Consider the following 26,901-nt stretch of genomic DNA (forward strand, 5'->3'; position numbering starts at 1 on the left):
AAATACCAGATGTTAACGTTTTCATAACTAGAACATAAATTGCATCTGTTTTTGTAACTACAGAATCCAAACGGACTCGCTGCAGTCTCTCTGAGCATTGCGCCACCAAATGGAGAAGAGCGGAATACGAGTGAGTATAAAAGCCTCAGGACGCAGTCAGCATCAGAGGAGACAGAGGAGAGGGCTGCATGGCACACTTGTGAATGGATTCTTCTAGTTAGCCTAGTTAAAATACAAATTGCATTCATTTATCTCAAGATCACTCATTACAAATTACTTCCAAGGCTTAAGTGGTACAAGAAAGGGGTAATGGAGCTCTTTGTGCACGCTGCGCACTCTCGAAGTTAATGACAAGATGGGTGTCAACTTGTGGTAAAAGTGTCTCCATGCAAAGCAACAGCAGCTCTTTAGCGCCCATGGGTGCGCTGAGCGTGTGTGGGGGAGAGGAGGACGACCGCGAACTGTCCAAGTTGGTCAACCCGAACGCAGCGTCCAACCTGGCCGCCTTGAACCTGTCCCTCAACTGCTGGCTCCACATCCTCTCCAAGGAGTCCTCTATGGACCAGCATGGAGACAGCGCCAACATGGCGGTAAGTTTGCCTCCAAGATTGATATTTGGGTTTCATGTCATAAATCCAATTCAGTTTTTTATGTAAATATACCTATATCTGTCTTCATGAGATTTCCCATGTTCAATTTAAAATACTGTACTGCCTAATCCTCAATCTGGATTATATCTGGATAAAACTTTGACATGGCAAATTTTGTCAGTTGAGATATAATTGTCTAAAAAATGTCCAGTCAGTGCTGTTTTGGCAGCCATTTTATTTTTAGTCTTTTGGAAGAAAATGCTCCTTGTTTTAGTCGCACACAGTCAGTTCTATAGCTGATCGTTTTAGTCCCGTTTTAGGCGACGAAAACTACAAACATTCTAGGCTAGTTTTATAGCCAGTTCATCCATCCATCCATTCATTTTCTATGCCGCTTATCCTCACTAGGGTCGCGGGGGTATGCTGGAGCCTATCCCAGCTGACTTCGGGCGAGAGGCGGGTTACACCCTGGACTGGTTGCCAGTCAATCGCAGGGCACATATAGACAAAGATAATTTGTGGTTATGGTGATGGTTACCAACTAAAAAAATAATTTATGTCTTAATATTGGAAATTGGATGAGGAAAAAAACAAACAAAGAGGGGATACAATTATTCTCTCACTGTATACAAAGTACACCTCCTGTAAAGGTCTACGGGTGAATACAAAATCAAATGAAGGTATAGCATATCTTAAAATACATAATATACACATGCGTGTGTGTATATATTATATATATTACACATGTGTATTTATTCTGCACAAAACTTTGACAAAATACTTGCATGTTAAAAAATACAATTGCTTTAACTATCAAACAAGCTCTTTCTGAGCGATGGCCAAAATTATAATGTATCGGTACTGTTGAGTTTCTTTTGCGTGTGTGTTCCAACTTTATTTTAAGCGCACCATAGGGGCTGCATGACATCACTGACATACCCTTGTGACTTATGGCCCAAAGCTAGCAGACTCTACACATGATAAGAAAGCACATAAACCATCCATCCATTTTCTATACCGCTTCTCCTCTTTAGGGTCGTGGGGGCATGCTGGAGCCTATCCCAGCTGACTTCAGGCAACAGCCGGGGTACATCGTGGACTGGTCACCAGCCAATCGCAGGGCACATATAGACAAACAACCATTCACACTCACATTCATACCTATGGACAATTTAGAGTCGCCAAAGCACATAAACCCCACCTATTTAACACATCTCAACGTGCTGACAGAACATAAACACACAAAGAGATGATTTTTGTCCAAGTTTTGTCTTGTCAAGGAAAACTCACACGCGACTTGTCATGTTTTAGTCATCAAAGAGCCATGTTTAGCTTGTCACCGTCTCGTTTTTGTCATGAAAAAAAGCTTCGTCATCGAACTAATTTTGTTATCATCATTGTTGACGAAAACAACACTGTCTACAGTGAGATTTTGTTAACATCTTAAACTTAAAATGGTTTAATGTGAAATCAGGATCAAATCCGGATGAATCTTGGTTTCTGACCTTGTAGGTATACACTATATACATTTTATGTAGACGGGATAGGATTTTACAGGGCTTTAGGCAAAACATCTTATAGCATTGCCAATATTTATTTTGTCACCAAATGTGAAATCTGGATGAGATCTGGATTGAAGTCACATTTGGATTACTACAAAATGTATAATCTGGATCAAAACTGGGTGAAGCTTTACATGAAACTTGTTGATCCTGCATATGTATCACAAATTGAGTTCAAATCAAATGTGACTTGACAGATATATGGAATAGTTTACCCATGTAAACACTCCAAAGCCTCCCCAGTGGAGGTACGTAGGTTCATGTTGTGTTGTATCCTGTATCAGATGGTGAATATAAATGTGTTTGTGTGGCATTCCAGGTGCGAGTCCTCATCGCTCTTGTCTACCTGGTGGTGTGTGTCCTCGGGCTTGTGGGCAACCTCCTGGCACTCTTTCTGCTTCATTTCCGCCGTCGCGGTCACCACCACTCCTCCATTGACTGTTTCGTGATGAGCCTGGCACTCACCGATCTCCAGTTCGTCCTCACCTTGCCTTTCTGGGCCGTGGACACGGTGCTGGACTTCCGCTGGCCCTTTGGCAGAGTCATGTGCAAGATTGTGAGCTCGGTCACCACCATGAACATGTATGCCAGCGTCTTCTTTCTCACCGCCATGAGCGTGACCCGCTACCACTCGCTGGTCACCTCTCTGAAGATAGCCAGTCCAAGGATGGCTGCTGCTCGAGCCAAGTGGGCCAGTATGGCTATTTGGGTAGTGTCACTGGCGGCCACACTGCCACATTCCATCTACTCTACCACAGTTCAGGTTTGTTGACCTCAAAAGCATCCATCCTTCCATCCATCCATCTATCTATCCATGTTCTGTATCTCTAATCCAGTCGGGTTTTGACACTGGGAAGCTGGAGTATATACAGCTGACTTTGGACAAAAAGCTGAATAAAACCTGAATTGATCACTTCTCAATCACAGCAATTAATATCACGACTATTTCTACCACATGGTACAGTTTTGGAACGATTAATATGTTTCCACTGCATAGAATCCGTACATTGTACAGTTACGACATTTTTCATATAGAAGAAATGAAAGTGTTTTTTAATGGCATGGTTTGCGTTCTTGTCATCTTCTCTTGAGCGACCAATCAAAAGACTGCAGGGTGTTTAGCTCCACCCTTTCGGTACTGTACCGCTGCAGTTGGTACCCTCTAAAAAAAATTGGTACAGCACAGATCCATTATTTTGGTAGTCTTCGAGGGACATTTAACTACATTTTGTTGACCAGTTATGGGGAAAAAACAATATGGGACAAAAACTCTCTAAATATTCTGAACTCCTGTTTCCATGCATTGTATTGAGCAGAATAATGCTACCCGGAGGAGTTGCTATATGGTGGGTGTAGCTCTACTTCCATAGCTGCAACAACCAATGGATGAATCGATTAGCCAATTAATTGATAACTATTTTGGTGTTTGATTAATTGTGTTTTGATATATATAAATTTAATTCCAGCCTCTCAAATGTGAATATTTTTTAGTGTCCTTAATCATCCATGAAAGCAGCCCTGTTATCTTTATGTTTTAGGCAAAATAAGATATTCACACACATCAGCTTTGACCACTAACTGTTTGTGTTTGGTTTATATTGCTTTGGTCCATCTAGGGCAGGGTGCCCATTACGTCGATCGCAAGCTACCGGTCGATCGCAAAGGTAGTTTGGGTCGATCGTGCAAACATCACTTTGTAGATGTCTTATAACAGTCAGTCAGCTGACATTAAACTCTCCTCCTGATTCGCTATTGGCAAAGATGAAGTGGTGAACAGATGTCGCAAGCTACACACGGAGATGCAACATTGATCTTTATTATTCCGATTACGGATAGACTAACTCAGCGGTCAGATGCCTATATCTATACCAAAAGTTATCCGTTCACTTGTAGCGGCTAGAAATGTAGAAAAAAACTTGAATTGTTTGATGGCTTTGCTCCGCGTCCTGAAGTCCACTATAGAAACGTGTGTTTTCTGCACTTCTTTTTCTTAAAGTATGATTGAATTATTAATTGGAATATGTGCCCAAAGTGCTGAAACCTTCTCAATGTTGCCTTGACTTCGGCTGCATTGTCTTTTGCATAAGATAATAATCAGTTTATTTTGTTGTATATTTGTGATAGCAAATGCTAATGCAAGAACTGTGTGTCTAATGAACACTGCGTAGCTATTTTGACTGACATACTGTATTACCGGTACTCCGGGTTATGTGCACGACTATTGAGGAATTATGTGTAATTATCTTTATTGCCATACTAAATTGAATTGTGACTTACTGAATGACATCAACTACTTTGATTACCTGTAAACTTTGAAACTGTGAATCCATTCATCCATCTTCTATGCCGCTTATGGTCACAAGGGTCGTGGGTATGCTGGAGCCTATCCCAGCTGACTTCAGGCGAGAGGCGGTGTACACCCTGGACTGGTTGCCAATCAATCGCAGGGCACATATAGACAAACAATGGACAATTTAGAACCTAACATGCATGTTTTTGGAATCTGGGAGGAAACCGGAGTACCCGGAGAAAACCGGGAGAACATGCAAACTCCACACACAGATGCCCAACGGAGATTCGAAACCAGATCTTCCCGATGTCCTGACTGTGTGGCCAACATGCTAACCACTAGGCCACCATGCGGCCCTAAAAACTGTGAATATGAAATAGTAATCATTAGTATTTAGTATAGTAGTTTCAAAGTTTACCATTTAGATTTTATATACAGTCAAACTGGTCTATAACGGCCACTAGAGGGAGTCTGCAAAAGTGGCCGCTATAGACAGGCGGCCTCTATAGACAGGTTGGTGTCCAGTTTGAATGTTGACCAGTAGAGGGAAAAAAAAATTTAAAAAAGGGGGAAAAAAAAATAATGTTGACCAGTAGAGGGCACTGCGGACTGCAGATAAAAGTTGTACAGTACTACGAGGCTTGTTATTATCATGGTTCATGGTTTTAATCCATCCTGAACATGCATGAGTCAAACAGTAGCACATCACATAGTACAATTCACAATTTTGCATGTCCAAAAAGGAGTAGAAAGAAGCAAAGCTTATTTAATCCTACCCCTCATCAGTTTCACATCAGTTGCAATACATTTATTCACCTCTTGTTCTTCCAAGTGTACTTTGTAGGTCTACATGACAATGTAGTGCAATCATAGCCAAGGTTTTTACTTACTAAAAGGAAGCTAGAGGCTTAATAATAACTGATAGAATATATCCACGACCCACAGAACAAAGCTGTGCTAGTAATGTCTTACGCTTGTTTTTAATATTTTATTTTTTATACGGCAGTGTCATTACAGCTTTAGTTCATCAGGGAGTGACGGGAAGTGACGGTGGGCGTCCCGAGCAGGAGAGCTCGGCTCAGGCTCAGCTGTGAGTTTCGAGAGAGTTGGGAAGTGTGTTTATGTTGGCGTGGATGTAAAGTCCTGCAGCGTTCTCCGCTGTTAATAAAGCGATTAAAGTGCATCGGCGACGTGAGTCTCTCCTTCCCCACAACAAGCGGCATTACAGTATTGACACACATTGTGCACATTGTGTCACACCAGGAAATAAACGGTGTCACTTGTTACAGGCATTGGCTGGACAGCTATGTAGTGGGGCTTGTTTAACGGTTGCCTTGTGGGCAAGCAGGAAGGAGAGACGATGCTGAGAGATGTGTGTGTGTTCTGAGCTGCTGTCTGGTGGCCGCGTTCAATAAATAAAGTTGGCAGAAGCAACAGGAGAAGTTTCCTTCTTTGCTTCAGAGCTGAATAACACTGACAAGTTAACAGACTAGTAGCGAACGGAAAAGAAGACGGCTTTTTTTGTGTCGAATACAGAAGATGAGGACTTTGATGGATTTGTGGATGAGGATTGATGAAAAATAACGTGAGTACATTCTAAAATACTTCAATTAAGTACAACCGAACTCAGTTTTGCCCCCGCTGCCGCATGCATGCTCGCATATGTTTTTTTTTTTTTTTATTGTAGCGTCGCTGGGAGCACGTCCTGTTCCCAGCCTAATTTGCGGTAATGTTTTGGTGCAAATGCTCTTAAAGTTACATGTTTGACCAGGAAATAGCAAGCTCAAAAGAAGACGGCTTTTTTTATGTGGAACAACTGACAGTTTGTGTGGATCTTATGAATGATTGTGACTGAGCTAGGACTCAGTAATTAAAGTCTACACACGACGGCTTCATTGATTGAAAAACGAAACTTTTTTCGTGCATGAAGCTTCTACTTGAGTCGGTAATTTGGCCGCTATATGCGGTCAGATATTGACCAAGGGAGACAAAATGGGTGGCCGCTGGCTGCGTTGGACAGGTGACTGCTATACACAGGGTCTATAACATGTAAATTTGCTGGGGGGGATTTTTCAGTGGCTGCTATAGGCAGGTGGCTGTTCTATAAAGGTGGCTGCTAAGACAGGTTTGACTGTATATGTATGTTGTATGCATTATGGTAAGAGATAGATCATGTCGACTTGGAACTTGCATGCTGGAAAAGAGTATGCACCCGTGATATACATGTACAAAGCATATAAATACTCATATTTATAAATATAGTAAATATATGTATTTTCTATTTCAATTTTAAAAGTAGCTCACAGGCTGAAAAAGTGTGAGCACCCCTGAAATAAGGCCTAACCGGTTACTCCATTAATCAAAACAACAAGCTTCAGTATCAGCTACCGACTAAACAAATCGTTAGTGGTGGCCCTACGGACGTCATGTCCGTCTTGTAGTTGAAACTGCATCAACAGCGCCTCTGCTGGTTGCAGCCAAGTGGTGCTCTCAATTTTGTGTCTTCAAGATGCGCTTAAGTGTTCAATTTCACACATTGCTTAATTGATTATTGTATTAATGGATTCTTACCTTTTACATTTTTGACAATGGAAACGCAAAAAAGCCCAGCACACCTAACCAAGCTGGATTAAAGTAGACTTTATATGAAAACAGATGTGACTTACAGTAGGTGACCAATCATTGTTGTGTTCCCAGGTGTCTGCTGATGATGAGCTCTGCCTGGTGAGGTTCTCCGAATTAGATTCCGGTCACTGGGATCCTCAAGTTCTCCTCGGACTCTACCAAATGCAGAAAGTGCTTCTGGGATTTGTTGTTCCTTTGATCATCATCAGCGTGTGCTACCTCCTTCTCCTGAGGTTCATCCTGAACAGGCGTGTTGTGTGCAGCGTGATCGGCGGGGCTGCCGCACAGAGGTCCGAAGGCGAGCAAGGCCGCCACCGCCGCCGCTCCAAAGTCACCCGGTCTGTCACCATCGTAGTTCTGTCCTTCTTCATCTGCTGGCTGCCCAACCAGGCTCTGACCCTGTGGGGGATATTGATCAAGTTTGATCTGGTGCCCTTCAGCAAAGCCTTCTACAACGCTCAGGCCTATGCCTTCCCCCTGACCGTGTGCCTGGCCCAGGCAAACAGTTGCCTCAACCCAGTCCTCTACTGCCTCATCCGCCGGGAGTACCGCACTGGACTCAAGCAGCTTCTTCTGCGAGTGTCTCTCTCCATCCGGAACATTTTCACACATGCTGTGAGGGGGAAGAGAGTGGAGGAAGCACCCCCCAGTTTGGTGATGATACACAAAGACAACGTGTGATTTAGGGAAGGCGCCACAATACATCTCACACATCTCTCAAGGTGGACATATTCTATGATAAATAACATACAGTGGAACCTCCAAAGTTGAACACATCTGTTCAATGACACCAGATGACTTTCAAGTTAAAATCAAACTATTGTTTTTGTGAGTGAACTAAAAAACTATTACCACAATCAAATATTTTATAATAATATGTCAAAAGTATAAAGAGAGATAAATCACTGTGTAATACAACTAAAACAAAGTAAAACTGCTCATTTTTATGGTCACGTTCATGCTAGCTTGGAGCTTTTACGTTCACATCTGCTCAGTTAAATGAATTTGTGGATGTACAATCGGCACTCGTCACTTTGTGGTTCGAACATCGCTCCCTCACCATCGCAGTTTTTCAAAAATGAATGAATGAATTAATGATTGCTGTTTCGTGGTTGACTATTATTGTTTAACAAATATTGAATGACACGTCAGTCATAGTATTCTGGTCACTGGACGTCAGCAATGTTACATTGAAGAGTTCTCTTCTCATTCCGTGTGCAAGTACTGTAGTACGTTTTTGGCTTCTTACTTTGTCGTTCTTCCCCACTCTGTTTGAAACCCTTTCTTCAGTTCAGAATAAATAAATTTGAGACTAACTAGTTAACTAACTAGTTAAGCATGCTGATGCTTAAAGCTGCTGCCGTCTCATGTGTCCCTGCAGTGATCCCGTAGATTGTGATGTAAACAAAGAATAATAGGAGTGTAAAGGTGACTGTACGGGTGTTATATCATCTCTACAGGACTAAAATAATGGTAAAAACTGTTTTTAGAAAGTCATGAAAAGGTTTTCCATGGTCTAACTGCAAAAAATATTCCATTTATTAATATTTAATCCTACTTCATGAAATTCACTTATCGCGATCGGGTCTGAAGTTAAACCAGGGATGACTGTAGTCGATATTTAAAAGTTCCATGTCAGTTTCTATGGTTATCATCATTCTTTTTTTCACTGGTATCTTTCTGTGGCATCATAAGTTGCTCCTGGTACCTGTTGGTACAATACTTTAAAGTGGCAAATTAACTCATGAATGTTAAAAAGTGAGAAAAGCAAAACCCTTTTTTATCCTTGTTGCGAGACGTAGGCGAGAACGGGGTTGGTTGTCGCACTTCTTACTTTCGTGTGAATTTCTCATCATAGAAAACATCTTTCAGCAACCATTCCGATATTAAATTGAAGCTGAAGTTGTTGAAATATGTGTTTGTAATTAACTACAAAGAAAGACACTAACCTTGCTAACAACAAAGCTAACAACAGTGTCGAACCAGCTAGCTAATAACAATCTAAAGTTAAACAAAAGCTTTCCCTTCACACTTTTTCTGTTTAAGTTTAAAACCCCTCAAAGACAAATACCGAGGAGCTGACTATTTACAATTTGACATGAAAAACACAAAAAGTCCTCTCATCTCAAGTTCAGCTTCAGAGAAGATTTTGTAGGTTGGCTCTGATCTCAATTCCACAGATTTTCATACCACAATTTGAGAAGTTTGAACCTCCGTTTGGAGTGCGTGCGTGGGTTTTGTACGGGTACACCGATTTCCTCCCAGATTCCAAAAATATGCATGTATGTTGAATTGGCGACTCTAAATTGTCCATAGTTATGAATGTGAGTGTGGTTATTTGTCTATATCAGTCTATATCTGTATCTATATCACTGTGGGTTCCCTTAGCAGCTCCTTCAGCAGCAGACTGTTACACCCACGGTGTAAGAAGGAGAGGTTCCGCAGGTCCTTCATACCGACCGCTGTCAGGCTCTACAACACCTGCACCACCTGAACCATGTTGTAGTCACGATGCTTTACTTTACTGTTCTCTTTACTTGTCTTGCTTGCTTGCTGCTGTAACAAGTAAATTTCCCCGCTGTGGGATCAATAAAGTACATACAATACAATACAATACAATATGTGCCCTGCGATTGGCTGGTGACCAGTCCGGGGTGTACCCCGCCTCTCGCCCAAAGTCAGCTGGGATAGGCTCCAGCTTACCTGTGACCCTAGTGAGGAAAAGCGGCATCGAAGATGGATGGATGGATTTAAGAAACAGTGTCTTGTGGTGGCGAATATGAGCGTGACAACCATGCCGTGTGGCAATGAATCCCGTTCTGCCTGATGCATGATGATGGTTTTAATACCAGGTTTTGTTCGACTTGTGATGCATATTTTTCCAGAAAAAAAGCTTGGTTGAACTTGGTTGACATTTGAGTTTCAACTATATGTTTTTCTGTCATTTTTTCCCCAGCCTCCAGATAAAAAAAAAAAATAGGCCTAATCAAACAGTGCAATCACTTTTACCGCTTCAACCAATCAATGCAGTAAAACGTGATTTGCTTTTAATTGAGACTTTTCCTCTCTAGCGCCCACGCAAGTAACCACGATGAAAATTGCCTCCCATTGTGCTTTTATTGTGTGACCTACTATTTGACCTCACACTCCTCTAATGCACCATCATTTACTGTAACGCCAGCATACTGGTATGCGCCATGCCCATGTCCCTGCGAGTGTGCAGCACTGTAATTTTGTTCTGTAAAAACATATGTACCGTGACATGAAATAAAAACACGGGACAAAAGCGTGTCGTGATGAAAAGCGATCTGTCACATCAGCAGCCAGTAAATGATGAAAGAGGAGCAAAATGAGTCGAGCCGTGCTCAAGGCTATGATGTTTTCTGCCCTTTCAAGTCAGAATATGAATCATTTTCTGCTTGTACATATAGAGCTTGCGATGTAAATATCACAAATACACGTATCACACCTCAGACCCCCGCATCATGATTGCATGCACCATGGAGGCAATTATCCTGAAAAACAGAAACACGATCATTCAGCACAGGAGAACATGACGAGGGTCACTGATGACATGCAGCCAGCATGGGATTGATTGCTGCTCAGAGACTGCAGATGACGTCTCTACGTGTAAACCGTACAGGGTGTAGTGTGCCTTTTGCTCACAATCACATGGGGTAGGCTCCGGCTTCTCTATGACACTGAACAGTATAAGCATTATAAAAAAATAGATGAATTAATGAATTAAAAAAAAAAACAATGTGCCTCACCTCCCTGTAAAGATACTTCATAATCTGCACAGTTGCAATTTCAATGTCAGAGCTCTTGCCAGCACATGTTTCAATTCTCCACATTATTATTCATTTTCATCTTCAGGGAACTACTTTGTGCAGAGAACCACCAGAGGAAATACATCTCATCCTTTACATGTCAAGTTATAGGACATGGACAGGTCAGCTGACCTGAAAATTTCCCAGGAGGAGCTTGTTGAAAGTGATGAGCATCCATGGAGGCACAGACTGTCAATCACACTTGATGATGAGGAGAAAAAAAAACATCGTTCCATTCATTTTGAGCCACAAAGTGGTTTATTTGGCCCTGACACTTACACTGCATTACGTGGCTACCTCTAATTCTTGAAGTATCTCACATACATGAATATACAATGTTCCTATAGGAAATAATGAACATGGACACATCCAATCTACTAGACCTGTACTAGAAGCACATGCAATGTGTGGATTTAACTGTCAAACGAGTATTTTCTCTGCGACATATTTTGCAATCAAGCAAAAATGCGACAAACACGGCAAAATGTTGGAAGAGAGTACCACAAGCTACCCAGCATGCCTTGCAGCTGGAATATATGGGTGTTTTATAGGCATGGGTATTATGTGTAGATATTTATTTGTATGCCCACATGGTGCAGAAGGTAGGTTACTTTGTGTGTTGTGCGTGTTGTGTTGTTTGGATCGCTTTTTTGTACAAGTTACAGATTGTATCTGACTATTTTGGTCACTCAAGTGTGTCACAATAGCACTGAAAGTCATGTTGCCAGCTAGAGTTTCGATGGTAAAGGTTTAAAAAAAAAAAAAGAATGTGGAAATGCCCGGTGGGCCGGATTACGACTTTTGGCGGGCCTGATGTGGCCCCGGGCCGCAGTTTGCCCACCCCTGATCTAAACTAAACTTACTTCAACAAGTGTTTTGCCACCACATAAGTGTAGCAGTTACTGGCAAAGAGGGAAACAACCCCAAAACAAACACTGACCTATTTCAACTTATTGTGACATAAGAAAACTAGTCTCGTCGCTCAGTACAATACACTCCTGATAAAAAAATTTTGAGACCCGTTGAAAAATTGCAGGAATTCACATTTTGTACTGTTGGATCTTAAGGAGCTTCTAAATAGAGCTTCAAAATGCATAAAGAAGAAATGGGAGTGAGTCAAAGAAACACTTTGAGTAAGCAATTTATTGAAAACAACCATTAAACTGAAATAGGCTGTTGAGCAGCTCATCAAAAGTTCAAGATGATAGCTATAAAAAACCCAGAACACGCTGGATAGTCCAAAAGAGTGACGTTATTCCACTGAAAGAAGTCCTTTGTCAGGTGGACACTGTCAACTGCAGCGTTGTCCTATTGAAATGTCCTTCAGTCATGTGGGATGCCCCCTGCAACATCTCCACATAATCAAACACCGTTTGACACCCCTGCACAACCTGAAGCTCCATTGTTCCATTAAAGGAAAAAGCACCTCAGATCATGATGGCGCCTCCTCTACTGTGCCGTGTGGAAAACATTTCAGGTGGGATCTCCTTGTCATACCAGTAACGTTGGAAGCCATCAGGACCCTCAAGGTTGCATTTTTTTTCCACATTTCAGTGTCCCATGTTTGGTGCTCCTCTGCAAATTCCAAACAGACAATTTTGTGGCGTTGAAAGAGACGAGGCCTTTTGAAAATGTTTTTGTTGTTAAAGCCCTTCTCTCGCAGATGCCGTTTGATGGATGTTGCACTGCACTCGGCCCCAATACCAACCTTAATTTGGGCCGCGGATTGTCCTGTGTCTTGACGGACAGCCAATAGGATTCCTGGGCTCAGGGCCGGTGACATTTTTTTGGGTCTAACACTTGACTTTTTTATTCTATAACGCTTGAGATCTTTTAAGAATTTTACTGCGTCCAACCTCAGAGTTGCGGGAGGCCTTGCTTATGCAGCTCAGGCAGCTTTGACATCAAGAAATGACATTGAATCCTCATTTTTTGCCAAGATTTTGGCTTTTAAAGGCTGTGGTCTTAAACTTGATGAAAATCGTATTTCACTTTAATCGTTGTTTGCAAAATACTGCTTACTAAATTTTTTTTTTTTTAAATCTCACTCCCATTTCTTCCTTTTGCGTTTTGAAGCTCTACTTAGAACTTTCTTAACGTCCAACAGTGCAAATCGTAAATTCTTGCAATTTTTCAACTAGTCTTTAAACTTTTGATCAGGAGTGTATGTGCAAAACAACAATAATTACATGCACAGACTAATTTCATTAAGCGTATGTGACGGTAAATAGCATGTAGCTGAAAGCATAATGGCTAATGGTGTTGATGAACTTTACCAATGACACATTTTCACAGCACTGAAAACCCATTTCCTCTCGTCCTTCTTTGGAGTAGAGCCGCTGCTCCTCCACATTGAGAGGAGTCAGTTGAGGTGGCTAAGACATCTGTTCAGGATGCCTGGGCACGTCAGGGGAAACTCAGGACACTTTGGAGAGAATATGTTTCTCAACTGGCCTGGGAATGCCTTGGGAGAATCGGAAAAAAATAGCCGGGGAGAAGGAAGTATGGGCTTCTCTGCTTAGACTGCTGCACTCGCGACCCGACTCCGGATAAGCGTAAAAAGATGGATGGATGGATGAAAACCCATTTCACCACCAAAGTTTAGGGCTTTTTTTTTGGAATATGGAAGGAAACCGGAGTACCCAGAGAAAAGTTGAGTGGGGATTCCCCCCGAAAATTAGGCTTTATCGTTATTTTTGTACTTCGCATACTGCTTTATCATGATCGTTAGACTTTCCCATTGGTGTTAAATTGGGGCAGCAGTGGCTCAGAAGGTAGAGCAGGTCGTCCAGAAAGGTTGGCGGTTCGATCCTCGCACCCTCCATCCTGTCACTGTTGTTGTATCCTTGGGCAAGACACTTTACCCACCTTGCCTCCAGTGCTGTCCACATTGGTGTGTGAATGTGAATGGATATTTGGAGGTGGTTGGAGAGGCCGTAGGCGTGAATTGTAAGCCAAATTTCAATCAGTCTACCCCAGGGAAGCCGCAGCTACAGATGTAGTTTACCACCACCAGTGTGTGACTGAGAAGTGAATGAATAATGGGTTCACTTCACTGTGAAGCGGTTTGGGTACTTTGCGCTATATAAAATCTAATCCATTATTATTACTATCATTATAAATTAATATGCAGCCTTAAGCCATAGCCATCGTGAGTGGACACAAAAAGTGAAGCTCAAATTCAACCCACTGAAAAGGAAGGATGCCAACATAAGACTGGAATAAAAGATTTGAGTGTTCATGTGAAACTTTATCAAAATGTGACCATGTAAAATACACACTTTTGACGTGGGATTACTATAAAATTAATTAACCATACAATTACAGTATGTTCGATATTTCCAGTTAATTAACATAAAAGGTTTATGTCTTCTGCGATTGGCTGGCGACCAGTCTAGGGTGTTCCCCGCCTGTAGCCCGAAGTCGGCTGGGATGGGCTCCAGCATATCCTCGAGACCCTAGTGAGGATAAGGGGTATATAAAACGGATGGATGGATGGTTTATGTTTTTAAGTCTGCACCAGTAGTGGGTACATGGCTTCAGGTCAAATGTCTGAAGGTGAACTTGACTGTAAAATATTTGGGAACCACTGCTCTAGTATACACCTTTCTAATAGGTAACGTTTAGTCTGTCTGCAGCACTGGATGTTCTTGTCTACTTCACCGGATGATAAGCAGCACTTAGAGAGAATAAAAGTATAAATACTTTTAATATAAATATATATTAAAATATAATATAATAAATATAAATAAATATAAAAGTAGCAGCAAGGTTAATGCATTCAGAGACACTGCGTGCAATGGCCCATTTTCTGTACATGGCAGACAGGTGATTGTGATTTATCTATTTATCTTGGCTTAACGGAACTAAGCATTTGAGATACAGCTGCAGTGCATCGCCTCACACAAGCATCGGTGGTCCCATCATGTTAACGCTTCAAAAAGTAAGGACGTGCTCTACATGCTTTCATTCTCATCATCGGCGCAGAGAATTGTCATGTGATATCAGTGCATAAAGAGCATGTCAACGCTGACCTAAGATGTTAATGAGGTCCCACGGTAGTATAAATCATATCATTATGTAGAATCCAGATGAATAATTTCCTTTATAATGTTGCCTTTCAACTGAAAGTAGGCCACTTCTCCCTGACAATTTACAGCACGGATGTCCAAACTTTTCCCAGCACGGGCCACATACCGTAGAATCAAATGACACATGGGTCCACTTTGATATTTGACATTTTGTAAAACAACGCATGTAAAAGTTACAGTATATATATATATTTCAAGATTCAGTTCCAGATGACAAAGTGTATTAGTACTTTTTCTCCACTGCTTGTTTGTTTTTTATTTGTATTTTTGCTGTTTTTCAATTTGAGTTTTTTTTCATAACACTGTGACTTTATTCCCACAATATTCTAACCTTTTTTTTTTTCCAAGAATTGCAATTTTATTTTGTTTTGTTAATAATATGGCCAAAATTGTTGGGCAAATTATTGTGAAAATTATTTTTTCCCCCTCATACTATTACGACGTTATGCTCATAAATCTTTTTTGCCGTGAACGTTACAATTTTTTACATTAACATTATGGCCTTATCCGAATGCTTTTGTTAGTTTTCTTGTTTAATTGTATTTTTTTTTAAAAGGTGCAGAGCCAAAAAAAAAACAAAACAAAAAAAACTCAGTCACGGGCCACACTTTGGACCCCCCTGATTTACAGACAGTAGGCTGTAAAACAAACTTATGCTACAAAGGTTATGCTTGGAATTATTGTCAAAACACAGGTGTATAAAAAAAACAAAAAAACATTCTCCCTGAGATTTTAAAAAATGTCATTTAGCAACAACAATGGTCTATTTACAACATGAAGTAACATAATAGTACAGGATCCTACTGTGCACATACAGTACGTCATTCATACAAGGAGACGCTGAGCTGTTTCTTTACCAGAGGGCCAAAAACTAGAACGCAATGTTAAAAATATACATTTTAATAACGTACTGACACCTCGCTGCAGCTTATTAAAAGGTTTATTTACAACCATGTGTTCTAGATTTTTAAAACCGTCATGGCACAAGAAACATGCTGGCAGATCTCTGACCACATATCTAAAAATTTCAAAGTTGTTTTCGCCTTGCTTGAGTGTCGTTTTGTGAGGCTTCGAGCTGAGGAGTCTTCGTTTAAGTGGTGCTGCTCAAAGAGTGGAAATCGACAAAGAAGGTTCAACCAAAAAGAAGTCGTGGACAAAAAAAAAGGAACGAAAAGAAGCATCCTCTGTAGCGCCGGTCAAACTGGTGACCCTCTTGTGTAAAACTTTCTTTTTGGAGGCATGACAGTTTTGGTGAGGAAAGTACCTGAGGCTATTTGTTGTCACATATCCCTATTGGAGGATCTGCCCTCTCCCTCTTTACAGACACAGTTTCTTCTTTGATGGTGTCTCGGTCTTCTGGACACTCTGCTGTTCTCTTTCTCCCCTCCTTCATGAGTTCACCTTTGACGTTCACATCCGCAGTAAGAGCGTGCTGAGGCTTAATGTCGGCAGCGCCTACGGGTCCGGCGATGGAGCTCTCGCACACGGTTGGCCCCTCCCACTTTGGGATGTCCAAGCCTAGACGCTCCATGAGCTGCTTCATGACCTCGTCTACATAGCCGCGGATAAGCAAGTGTGCATGCTTGTCCTGCAAGACACCCAATGGGAGTGTAATGAGCACACATTTTGTAACCAATTTCGGATTTCATGCAAATGTCAGATACAAATTAAGACACAAGTTGTAGGACTTTTTTCCAGGATTTTGGAGTGTTTCTGTGGGAATTGTTGTCCATTCAGTCAGAAAATCATTTGTGAGGTCAGAGGTCACTTATGTTGGACCTGAGAGGGGAACTCTTGTTTTATAATCTACGTACTAGTTAATCCCAAAAGGTGTTTGATGGGTTTTAGGGCTCCAGTTCTTCCACACCGTACTGCTCCGACCATGTATTTATGGACCTTGCTTTCATGCTGGAACAGAAAAGGACCTTCCTCAAAGTGTTCCCACAAAGTTGGAAGCATGCCATACATTGCAAAAGTCTCTCCATTTGTTGTTTTAGCAAATCCATCATGACCATGGGTATAGTTATCACAGTCTCTTCATTACAATAAATACTACATAAGTCATGTTCTGTTCACGCTAATATACGTAGATGGTCCTCACATTACGTACAAGTTCTGATCCTACACTGTGATGTAAGTCAAGTTTTAGTGTCGGATTCTATACCTAAATTAACTCCTACATCACTAGTACTTTACACAGAACACATGAACATACAAATACAGTAATAAAAATGTGAAATACAAGAATTAAATTAAACATTAATTTTAAAAAAGGAGAACAACTCCTTACCTTTACTCTGTGGCTTATTGGAAGGAGGAAGTGGAAGAGGCAGGAGAACAAATAAAATAATGAGCCCACTGCGCTGCTTAGTTATTAATGTCGCCTTCATAGGAGCAGATGCTTTAACATGCTGAAGGATGCAATCTTTATCCTTAATGATGGTTGTGATAGTCGAACGTTTAACACCAAAAGTGCTGCCAATATTGGTGTGTGTTTCTCCGCTTTCAGGGGTGTGGTGTTCATTTTCACTTCCATTTTAAAGTGATGTTATTCACTCTTTGTAGATTTGAATGATGCATCCACAGTGCGTGAGATGAACACACGCATCCTTGCAGTGTGCAGCGCGTATTCATCCTCTGTGCGTGCTGAAACTAGTTCTCAAGTGAGTCCAGTCTTTATGGACCAAAATAACGCGTACGTAACCACAAAACACCAAAACTCGGAAAGCCGTAACTAGAGGACCACCTGTAGTATCTTTTATATGACACCAGTTTTTGCAGAAATGCTTACTGCAATGGCTGAAACGACATCAGGATCATTAAAGCTGGACAACAAAACCAAAAAAATAACACCTCTATTGGGTAAATAGTGTCAAATATTTAGTGTTAACTTCCCCAAACACATGCATCTGCCCTACTAATTTTCACTAAATTTCTTCTACGATAAAGTCCAATCTTGTGGAGGGAATTAAAGGTCTACTCCATCATTATTAAATTTGTTCACGCTTTCGTCCATATATTTCCCACACAGTATTTAAAGTGTGCAGAAAGTACAGGAATGAGCATACATGCTTGGTTGGCTGCAGGTTGACAATGACCACTTTCCCGCCTTTGCGTTTGGTGACGAGTGGAAGGTCTCCGCTGGGTTTTATCTGCAGGGAGGTACCCAGCGTCAGTGCCAGGTCTGCTAGTCTAGTGCATACAAAACACAGCAGGTGTTTGACAGAATTCTCATTTAACTCATATGGAACAGCATAGTTGAATAAGCCAACACAGCAACACAGTTGGAACACTATGCAGACCACACACTTCATTTTTATGAACTTGCTGGAGCGTGAATCATCTTCTTCGGCAAGTACAGTAAATGGTAATCAAGTATTTAATGAGTCACTGACTGAGTACATCGAGATGGAACAAACACATAGTTCACTGTGCCCACTCAGCACACAATAAAACCATTACCTGAAGAAAAGCTGGAATGGAAATACAGTATTGAGATGGCAAATGGGGACATTAAAGGACACTTATGTATCCATTAACACCAAAGAGGCTTTTTACAGTAAATATGCACGTATTTGCTGTTGAGTCCCAAGGTGGACTGTGGTTTAAATGCATCTGAGGAAAAACAAACTTTACCTGCTTGCATTGTCTGCTTTGTTCAGATCTCTGTCAGGAAGAGCATCCTCCCAGTCCAGTATAGTACTGATGAACTTCCCTCTGTGGTCATAAAGAACACACAAAACACGCTGATCAAGATGTGAACAGCTTCATTCATAACATAGATAATAATGGGTGTGTGTGTGTTTACCTGCAGGCTCTGAGCCCCCTGGAGCGCACCACATCGCAGTAACGTCCTGTTGGTTTGAGCCCCATCACACCGATCACCTTTTCCCTGACATACTGCCTGGGAAAGCACAAAGCCTCACTATTTATTTAAGATATAACATAAAATCTTCACATTGGAGTACAAAAAGAAATCTATCTGCTATCTATCTAGCCATCTATATGTGTTACACAGCAGCCAAATGACAGATTGTTTGTTTGATCAGTCATATACAGAGAAATTACCCCAAAGAAACAGGGAGTTCTTAAAATTGGAAAAATCTGAGAATGTGTGGTGTGTGTTAACGTACCTGCCACACTTCTCACACTCCTCCACAAACATGTTTCCATGAAGCTCTGACAACAAATCCCTATTAGGAGCAGAGACAACTTTCACTTAGATCAGTGTCTGACATGTACATTGTCAAGCTCTACGTGGACGGTAGGCTCTGTGATAAATATTGGGCCAATAGGTTTCATTACTATGCTCCACATGGCAGATTGCGGCAACCATTCTCACGTTTCAATGACTTTCTCTTGCAGACGTGACAAGGCTGTGTTATTAGAAAGGACAGAACAAAAATGGACTGGAGGGAAGCAGATGTATGGAAGTGCTTCCAGGGAGAGCAGGTCTTCCATTACAGGCTGGATGGTTAGATTGAGTGGGAAATTGGATTTGCTGCTTGGGGTCAGTGCATTGCCATGGCAAAAAAAGTTGGAGAAAATATTTTCCATTTTCCATTTTCCTCTCATCCTTTTTGGCCACTGAAGCAGTTAAATTGAGGAACCGGCTTTGTAAACAAAATAAAAATAAAACACTCTAAATTGCTATATATTGGACTATATATTGGACTCAAATTAAAATTTCATTCCAGTTAAAATCGACAAAGCACATTTTGTTACAATTAAATGACCTTTGACAGATAAAAGATGAGTATTATTTCATTTTTTATCAAGTCTATGACATCATCAATTTTATAACCTAAACATAATGGAAACACCTACTAAATCATGAAAAGGTTTCTGGCAAAACCCCATTTTACGCTGCCTTCTAGAGATGGTATTTATCTGTGTCATCGTTCTGTATGGTACTGCTGTGGAAATATGTACCGCCAGTATCCCACCTTCGGAGGCAGCAGAGGTACACGGTGCCTGTGTAAAACGAAATGGCGGTACAACTCCCTTCTCTTGCCTGTCATGTTGAAAGTAATGTCACAGTCTGGCTGATATGTCTGATGTCGTTGCATAAAAGTGCACACAGATGCAGTAATATCCCGCCTTTGCTGGGTTCTGTGTAACAAGAAAAGACAACTTATTTCTGGATCTTCTGCTATTGGTATGGCTAGTTTGTGGGACTTCTGCTTAAGAGGCTCCTAACAACACTAAAAGTAGTTATTAACAAACATGGATGTCTAGCATAGCCACTAAAACATGATGAACATTACAAGAAAATACAACAAAGGGGACTCTCTGAAATGAGTAAATTACCTACAATATGTATTTTTAAAAAATTGTTTGCTGATCGTGTAGTGGTGCTAAGCAAAGTCACCTTGGGAAGCCGGATCGCACATGTAAGCCGTCCACATTCTGGCTGATGAGATACTTCAGGTATCCGGCCTGCTGGAGGCCGAGCAGAGCCATGTGAGTCAAGCTGGGCCGGGCCTCTTCAAACGTGGTGTCAAAGTGAGGTGACTCGCCCTTTTCCTCCAGTGTCCACACACCCTTTGGACCCCTGAGAGAAAATAAGACTGTCATGATATTTTGCTTATCATAATGATAGTATCACAATGCTACAGTATGTCCCATGAATTCACCAAATCAAATGTTTTGATCTTTTTTTTTTGTCTCCCACAACGTCCATAAAAATTACATACACATTCGTCATGGCCAATTATGGTATGCAAAATCAACAATGACGTCATGTAGCAAGGCAAAACCGCCACCACAAACAGATTGCAGTCCTGTGGAAAACACTGAACTGCGATTCTTTGTTAATCAATAAATCGCTGATTATGTCTGAATGTACAGTATGTATTAAATAACAATTTCAAAATACTATTAGGATTTCTGTTTTCTGCAATTGGGCTTTGACCTATTTTTTTTTCTTTTAACTTCTCTTTCTATGTCTAACAATAGTCCTATTCCAATTTGAGTACTGACCATAAATAAATGAAAGAGGCAAGTGGAATGTCTTGCATTTCAAAGAAAAATGTCAATATTTTGCTGTAGTATATGGATAATTTATGACATATCAATATTTTCTCTCGTTTCTCTCACGTAAGTAATGGGCATCTCAACTGAATACAGTGTACTGTAACATCCCCCGGAGGTGGAATTTATTACAAAACATATCTTAATGCCGCAGAAGAAGAATTCATCATACAAATCCTCAAAGTACAACCCTGTTGATGTCATTTATTACTGCTTGTCACCACAGAAGAAATGCTGCAATGACGAGCTGTGAAGCTTTGCATTCATATGATTTGGAGATTTTAGTAATATGAATCTTGATTTGGGTCTGCTACAGCAATGTTTATTAAGTATTTATTAAGCCAAGGCACATATGGTGGTATTTGACATTACAAAAATCACACAGCACACCATCAAGCGAGCCTTGACTTATTCTCTTGTATATAAATCCAATACATTTAAATTCTGTACATACTGTACATACTAGGGGTACAACATACCAGGTGGAATCACTGTGCTAGAGTGTGTGTCTCCCCATCAGCAGCAATAGGAATCTAGACTATCATTAGACAACCTGATTGCTTTAATAATGATGTTGCCTTCCAAAAGGTTGATCCAGCAAGCAAGCAAACAAGTCATATTAAATGGTCCAGTTTGAGCATTATTGGTGCACGAAAAATGGTAAAATATGAATAAATGAGTGCAGATTCATTACAAATGCACATTTTCAAACGTAACAGAGGGGTCAATAAAATGCCCTGGTGGTTTAGCAGGTATTTTCAATCGATGATTTGTGTGAATGTGTGCTTCCTTATCAAAGCGGTGCTGGTTTTGAAAATCTACCACCCTCATCTGTTCAAACTATTGCACTACAAGAGAAGACATAACTCATTTTAACCACAAGATTTTTGGTTTTCTTGCATTGTAACATCACAATCAAACACATTTAACATTTGCATGACAAAAATGTTGTGTTAGGTTTTAATTCTACAAAAAGAAAAACAATCTGACAACTTCATTACTACAAATAGTTTAAATCAATTATTTCTGGCAATTAACTGTTGTAAATGTCAATGTCCAAACATGTGAAGCTGTATACATAATTGCAAAGAACGTGACAACAGAAAATTATTTTTAGTGCAGTCAAGAAATTTTACAAAATAAATGATCTGTAATAAATTGATTTCATTAATCTATTTTAACCTCTCCTAAAAATGGCCAACGAAAGCCCGAACCTTGACGCATTTTTATTTAAATTCATTACATTATTGTGGCAGATCAAAATATTGATATATAAAAACAAATGTGGCTTTATAAAGTTTCGACCAGCAGGCGGGAATATTGCTGTGTTCTTCTGTCAATCTCCAAATTAGGTTAAAATAAGTAAAACATTAAGTCCTCAAGTTAACCCATCAAAAAGCATTAAGAACACTTTTCTGAGCAGTACAAGTATCCACTGACCTCCGGTTATAGCAGTGGTTCTCAATTATTTTTTGGAATGCAACAAAATGCACAGCATTTAAGCATACAAGTGTATTCTAGAGTCAAAGCACTGGGTTATAGCAACACAGCTGGGCGAATTCTCCACCAAAATCTTAAGTATGTTTTTCTTTTCACCGTTGCACATTTTGCCGATTATGGTCATCGCTGTTGTCCTGCACATTGGTTTGTATGATGAGTCTTTGGACGCAATTTATCCCCTCGTCTACTGCCATGTTTATTGGCCAGCAGTTCACCGCTATCCACTTGGTAAGAACATTCGTCAGCCCGTCCGTTGCGGACTTGCTGAAACGCAGGGCGTGCTCTTCGAGTTTAGCTTGGCGAACAACGTTGTTATGGGTCGCAAAATTTCTAATGTTTTCGCTGTTCATGTTAGTTGTGGCTGCACTCGTGAGTGGGTGCTTTGCGTTGATGTGGCAGGCCAACGCCTTACGAAGATGTACTGTATCACTCTACTCTATGTTGCAATCGGAGTGTTTTTGAAATGTAAATTTCCCATTCATTGGTCCAACAACTCCCACATACTAATCCATTTCCATGTCTCATCTGAGCTGAGATTAAAAATTCAATTAACAAAATAAAAATACAGTCAAACTTGTCTATAGCGGCCACTAGAGGGAATCTGCAAAAGTGGCCGCTATAGACAGGTGGCCTCTATAGACAGGTTGGCATCCAGTTTGAATGTTGACCAGTAGAGGAAAAAAAGGAAAAAAAAGGGGGGAAAAATAATAATGTTGACCAGTAGAGGGCACTGTGGACTGCGGATAAAAGTTGTACAGCACTACTAGGCTTGTTATTATCATGGTTCATGGTTTTAATCCTGAACATGCATGAGTCAAACAGTAGCACATCTCATAGTACAATTCACAATTTTGCATGTCCAAAAAGGAGTAGGAAGAAGCAAAGCTTATTTAATCCTACCCCTCATCAGTTTCACATCAGTTGCAATACATTTATTCACCTCTTGTTCTTCCAAGTGTACTTTGTAGGTCTACATGACAATGTAGTGCAATCATAGCCAAGGTTTTTACTTACTAAGAAGCTAGAGGCTTAATAATAACTGATAGAATATATCCACGACCCACAGAACAAAGCTGTGCTAGTAATGTCTTACGCTTGTTTTTTATATTTTACTTTTTATACGGCAGTGTCACTACAGCTTTAGTTCGTCAGGAAGTGACGGGAAGGGACGGTGGGCGTCCCGAGCAGGAGAGCTAGGCTCAGTGCTAGCTGTGAGTTTCGAGAGAGTTGGGAAGTGTGTTTATGTTGGGGTGGATGTAAAGTCCTGCAGTGTTCTCCGCTGTTAATAAAGCGATTAAAGTGCATCGGCAAAGTGAGTCTCTCCTTCCCCACAACAAGCGGCATTACAGTATTGACCAGTGCACACCGGGAAATAAACGGTGTCATTTCTTACAGGCATTGGCTGGACAGCTATGTAGTTGGGCTTGTTTAACCTTTGCCTTGTGGGCAAGCAGGAAGGAGAGACGATGCTGAGCGATGTGTGTGTGTTCTGAGCTGCTGTCTGGTGGACGCGTTCAGTAAATAAAGTTGGCAGAAGCAACAGGAGAAGTGTCCTTCTTTGCTTCGGAGGTGAATAACACTGACAAGTTAACAAACTAGTAGCGATGGAAAAGAAGACGGCTTTTTTTGTGTCGAATACAGAAGATGAGGACTTTGATGGATTTGTGGATGAGGATTGATGAAAAATAACGTGAGTACATTCTAAAATACTTCAATTAAGTACAACCGAACTCAGTTTTGCCCCTGCTGCCGCATGCATGCTCGCATATGTTTTTTTTTTTATTGTAGCGTCGCTGGGAGCACGTCCTGTTCCCAGCCTAATTTGCGGTAATGCTTTGGTGCAAATGCTCTTAAAGTTACATGTTTGACCAGGAAATAGCAAGCTCAAAAGAAGACGGCTTTTTTATGTGGAACAACTGACAGTTTGTGTGGATCTTGTGAATGATTGTGACTGAGCTAGGACTCAGTAATTAAAGTCTACACACGACGGCTTCATTGATTGAAAAACAAAACTTTTTCGTGCATGAAGCTTCTACTTGAGTTGGTAATTTGGCCGCTATATGCAGTCAGATATTGACCAAGGGAGACAAAATGGGTGGCCGCTGGCCGCGTTGGACAGGTGACTGCTATACACAGGGTCTATATTATGTAAATTTGCTGTGGGGGATTCTTCAATGGCTGCTATAGGCAGGTGGCCGTTCTATAAAGGTGGCCGCTAAGACAGGTTTGACTGTACTCACTATGACTGTAATTAATTAAAATACAATCAATGCTTTAATTGGACATCCCTATTTTTTAATTTCTTAGTAAAGAAATAATAAAATCTTATAATAATGGCCTAAATAGATGGGGGCATGTAAAAAAAAAAAAAAAAAAAAAAAAAAAAAAAAATCAAATTATCAAGTACTGTTATCCAGTATCTTATGTCGCAAGTCTGTAACAAATTCCCTTCCTCTCAATTAATTGCAATAGGTCTGTCATATTTGCAGCTACACCTTCTATGTTTTTTTTTTAATATTCATTGATAAATGTCCAGCGGACCAGATTAATGGGCGCCATCCACAGGAGGTATCGCCTCTACTCCATTAATTTTCAATGGAACCTGCGCGACAGGGCGATTATCGCGTCACTTTCCAGCCAACTGACACGCAAAATTTGTGCGTGTTAAAGTCTGTGTTCGTGCGTCGCTGGTTTGCGATGCGATCTCAGAATGCTGAAAATTTGTTTAACTTTTCATTGCTGTCGCACAGACGAGGACCAATCAGCGGGAGTTTCATTGATCGACCAATGAGCGGACAGGATGCTAATCAGTTTGCTGTACTTTCGCTATTTGACATTTCTAAAAAAAGAATATAGAGATATAAAGAAAAAAGCGGCATGGGAAGTCGGCGGTACTAGAGTAAACATATCGGGCAAGTTTACATTCATTTTACACTGACATTTATGTAACTTTATCTTCAATACTAGTAAGATCCGGTACTAGCAAGAGTACTCAATCAACACCATCCCTTCCACATCTGACAACCAATGAAAACCGTGGGAGACTCGTACAATTCGCTCTGGATGTGAACACGTTGCTCTCGGGTGTCAAGGGTCACAGACGCTCGTCGCCTACCGTGTGCATGGTGTGCTATGCGTTGGGGATGAGTTTAGTCAATCGGAGTCATTTGTCGCTTCCCACGCTTGGCAGGGCCGATGTTCCCCGCTGGCAGATTGCCTACTCCTGAAATAGAAATTTAATAACTAAGGTGATTATTTCTTACCTGAAATCAGGAATGCCTGCTGAAGTGCTGATTCCTGCTCCAGAGTGCACAACCATATACTTTGACTCTTTTATAAGCTGAGCGAGGATCTCCACCTTTGCTTTCAGCTCCTCGGGGTTATCAAATACCTGTTATAACGTGATTAAAAAAAACATGGCTTTGGTCACAGAAGTGGTGTAAAATGTTAAAGACTACAAAAGAGTCATGACAAAACTATGTAATGTTTTATACACATATCGTTTAGAAGCGGGGTGCAGAGTACAGCACCGCGCCAAAAAAACAACTCAGGAACGTTCTGGTGTAGACAGGGTCTAAGCCTCCCCTCTGAGAATAATACAACAGGGTTGGGCCACGCTTTCTCGCTTTTTCTGATCATCCCAATCTCTGTTTCCGCTATCAATGTAGGAATTTACAGTAATAATCACTTATTTGACTTTGGGTTTAAAAATAACCGAAGTTATTTTAGAAAGTTTGAACAATGGTTTTCTTTATTTTTTGGATATCCAGTCTAAAAATAGTACAGGGATTTTATATGTGCTTTTAAGATTTATATTCATACTACACCGTATTTTGTAATACAGAAAAGTAAAGTCATTAGGGCATAAACTGTAATCCGAATATATGTTGGAATACTACCTTGTGTACAACATTATTGTTTCACAGGTTGGCTCATTCGAAACCGTGAGATGTTAATGTGCACGATGTTAGCATCCATAGTCACCTTCTGATTGTATCCGTTTTGGCCTCCCCCCCCGAGTATATACATTTAATTTTAAAGTATTTATCCATGACAACTCTGACCCAGCATAAAGCCAAGTTGCTAATGCTATCTTGCTAGCTAAAACGGATCGTTAGGAAGCTAACGACCCGCAAGTGTGGTAGAATATTACCTCTGGAAGTCCGCACACGCCCTTGTCTGCGTACGGTGAGAGGCCAGCAGCATAATTCACAGACATAGCAGTTTTTTTTTAAAAGGAGCTTCTTTGTTAAAATCTATTCGGAAGACAGACAGGGATTTTCCCCTAAACGTCGCTTCTACTGACGTCATCACTTTGCGCCAAACAAGGTGCGTTAATACAGAATGGAGAAAATTGAAAAACGATGTTAATTCTTTACT

The 26,901-nt window shown here is 40.7% G+C and overlaps 2 protein-coding genes across 3 annotated transcripts; one reads left to right on the plus strand and one right to left on the minus strand.

Annotated features, from left to right (window-relative positions):
• The first annotated feature begins 227 nt into the window (after positions 1 to 227).
• LOC129177878 (relaxin-3 receptor 1-like) lies at positions 228 to 10,201 on the plus strand. Its single transcript, XM_054769454.1, has 3 exons — positions 228 to 590; positions 2,472 to 2,915; positions 7,140 to 10,201. The coding sequence occupies exons 1-3, from the start codon at positions 348 to 350 to the stop codon at positions 7,746 to 7,748; spliced, it is 1,296 nt and encodes a 431-aa protein (XP_054625429.1). The 5' UTR covers positions 228 to 347; the 3' UTR covers positions 7,749 to 10,201.
• Positions 10,202 to 13,887: 3,686 nt separating this feature from the next.
• Positions 13,888 to 26,842, minus strand: sirt6 (sirtuin 6). Of its 2 annotated transcripts, none has more exons than XM_054763836.1 (8): positions 26,675 to 26,842; positions 25,785 to 25,912; positions 20,360 to 20,542; positions 19,122 to 19,181; positions 18,797 to 18,892; positions 18,625 to 18,705; positions 18,057 to 18,180; positions 13,888 to 14,355 (listed from the first exon to the last, which is right to left on the minus strand). In XM_054763836.1, the coding sequence occupies exons 1-8, from the start codon at positions 26,738 to 26,740 to the stop codon at positions 14,203 to 14,205; spliced, it is 891 nt and encodes a 296-aa protein (XP_054619811.1). In that variant the 5' UTR covers positions 26,741 to 26,842; the 3' UTR covers positions 13,888 to 14,202. The 2 variants fall into 2 exon arrangements, with proteins under 2 accessions (XP_054619811.1, XP_054619802.1); XM_054763827.1 differs by lacking the exon at positions 13,888 to 14,355 and adding an exon at positions 15,714 to 16,576 and having other exon boundaries at positions 26,675 to 26,841.
• Between the last annotated feature and the right edge of the window lie 59 nt (positions 26,843 to 26,901).

This window comes from Dunckerocampus dactyliophorus, chromosome 2, assembly GCF_027744805.1.
Source record: "Dunckerocampus dactyliophorus isolate RoL2022-P2 chromosome 2, RoL_Ddac_1.1, whole genome shotgun sequence".
Classification (NCBI taxonomy): Eukaryota; Metazoa; Chordata; class Actinopteri; order Syngnathiformes; family Syngnathidae; genus Dunckerocampus; species Dunckerocampus dactyliophorus.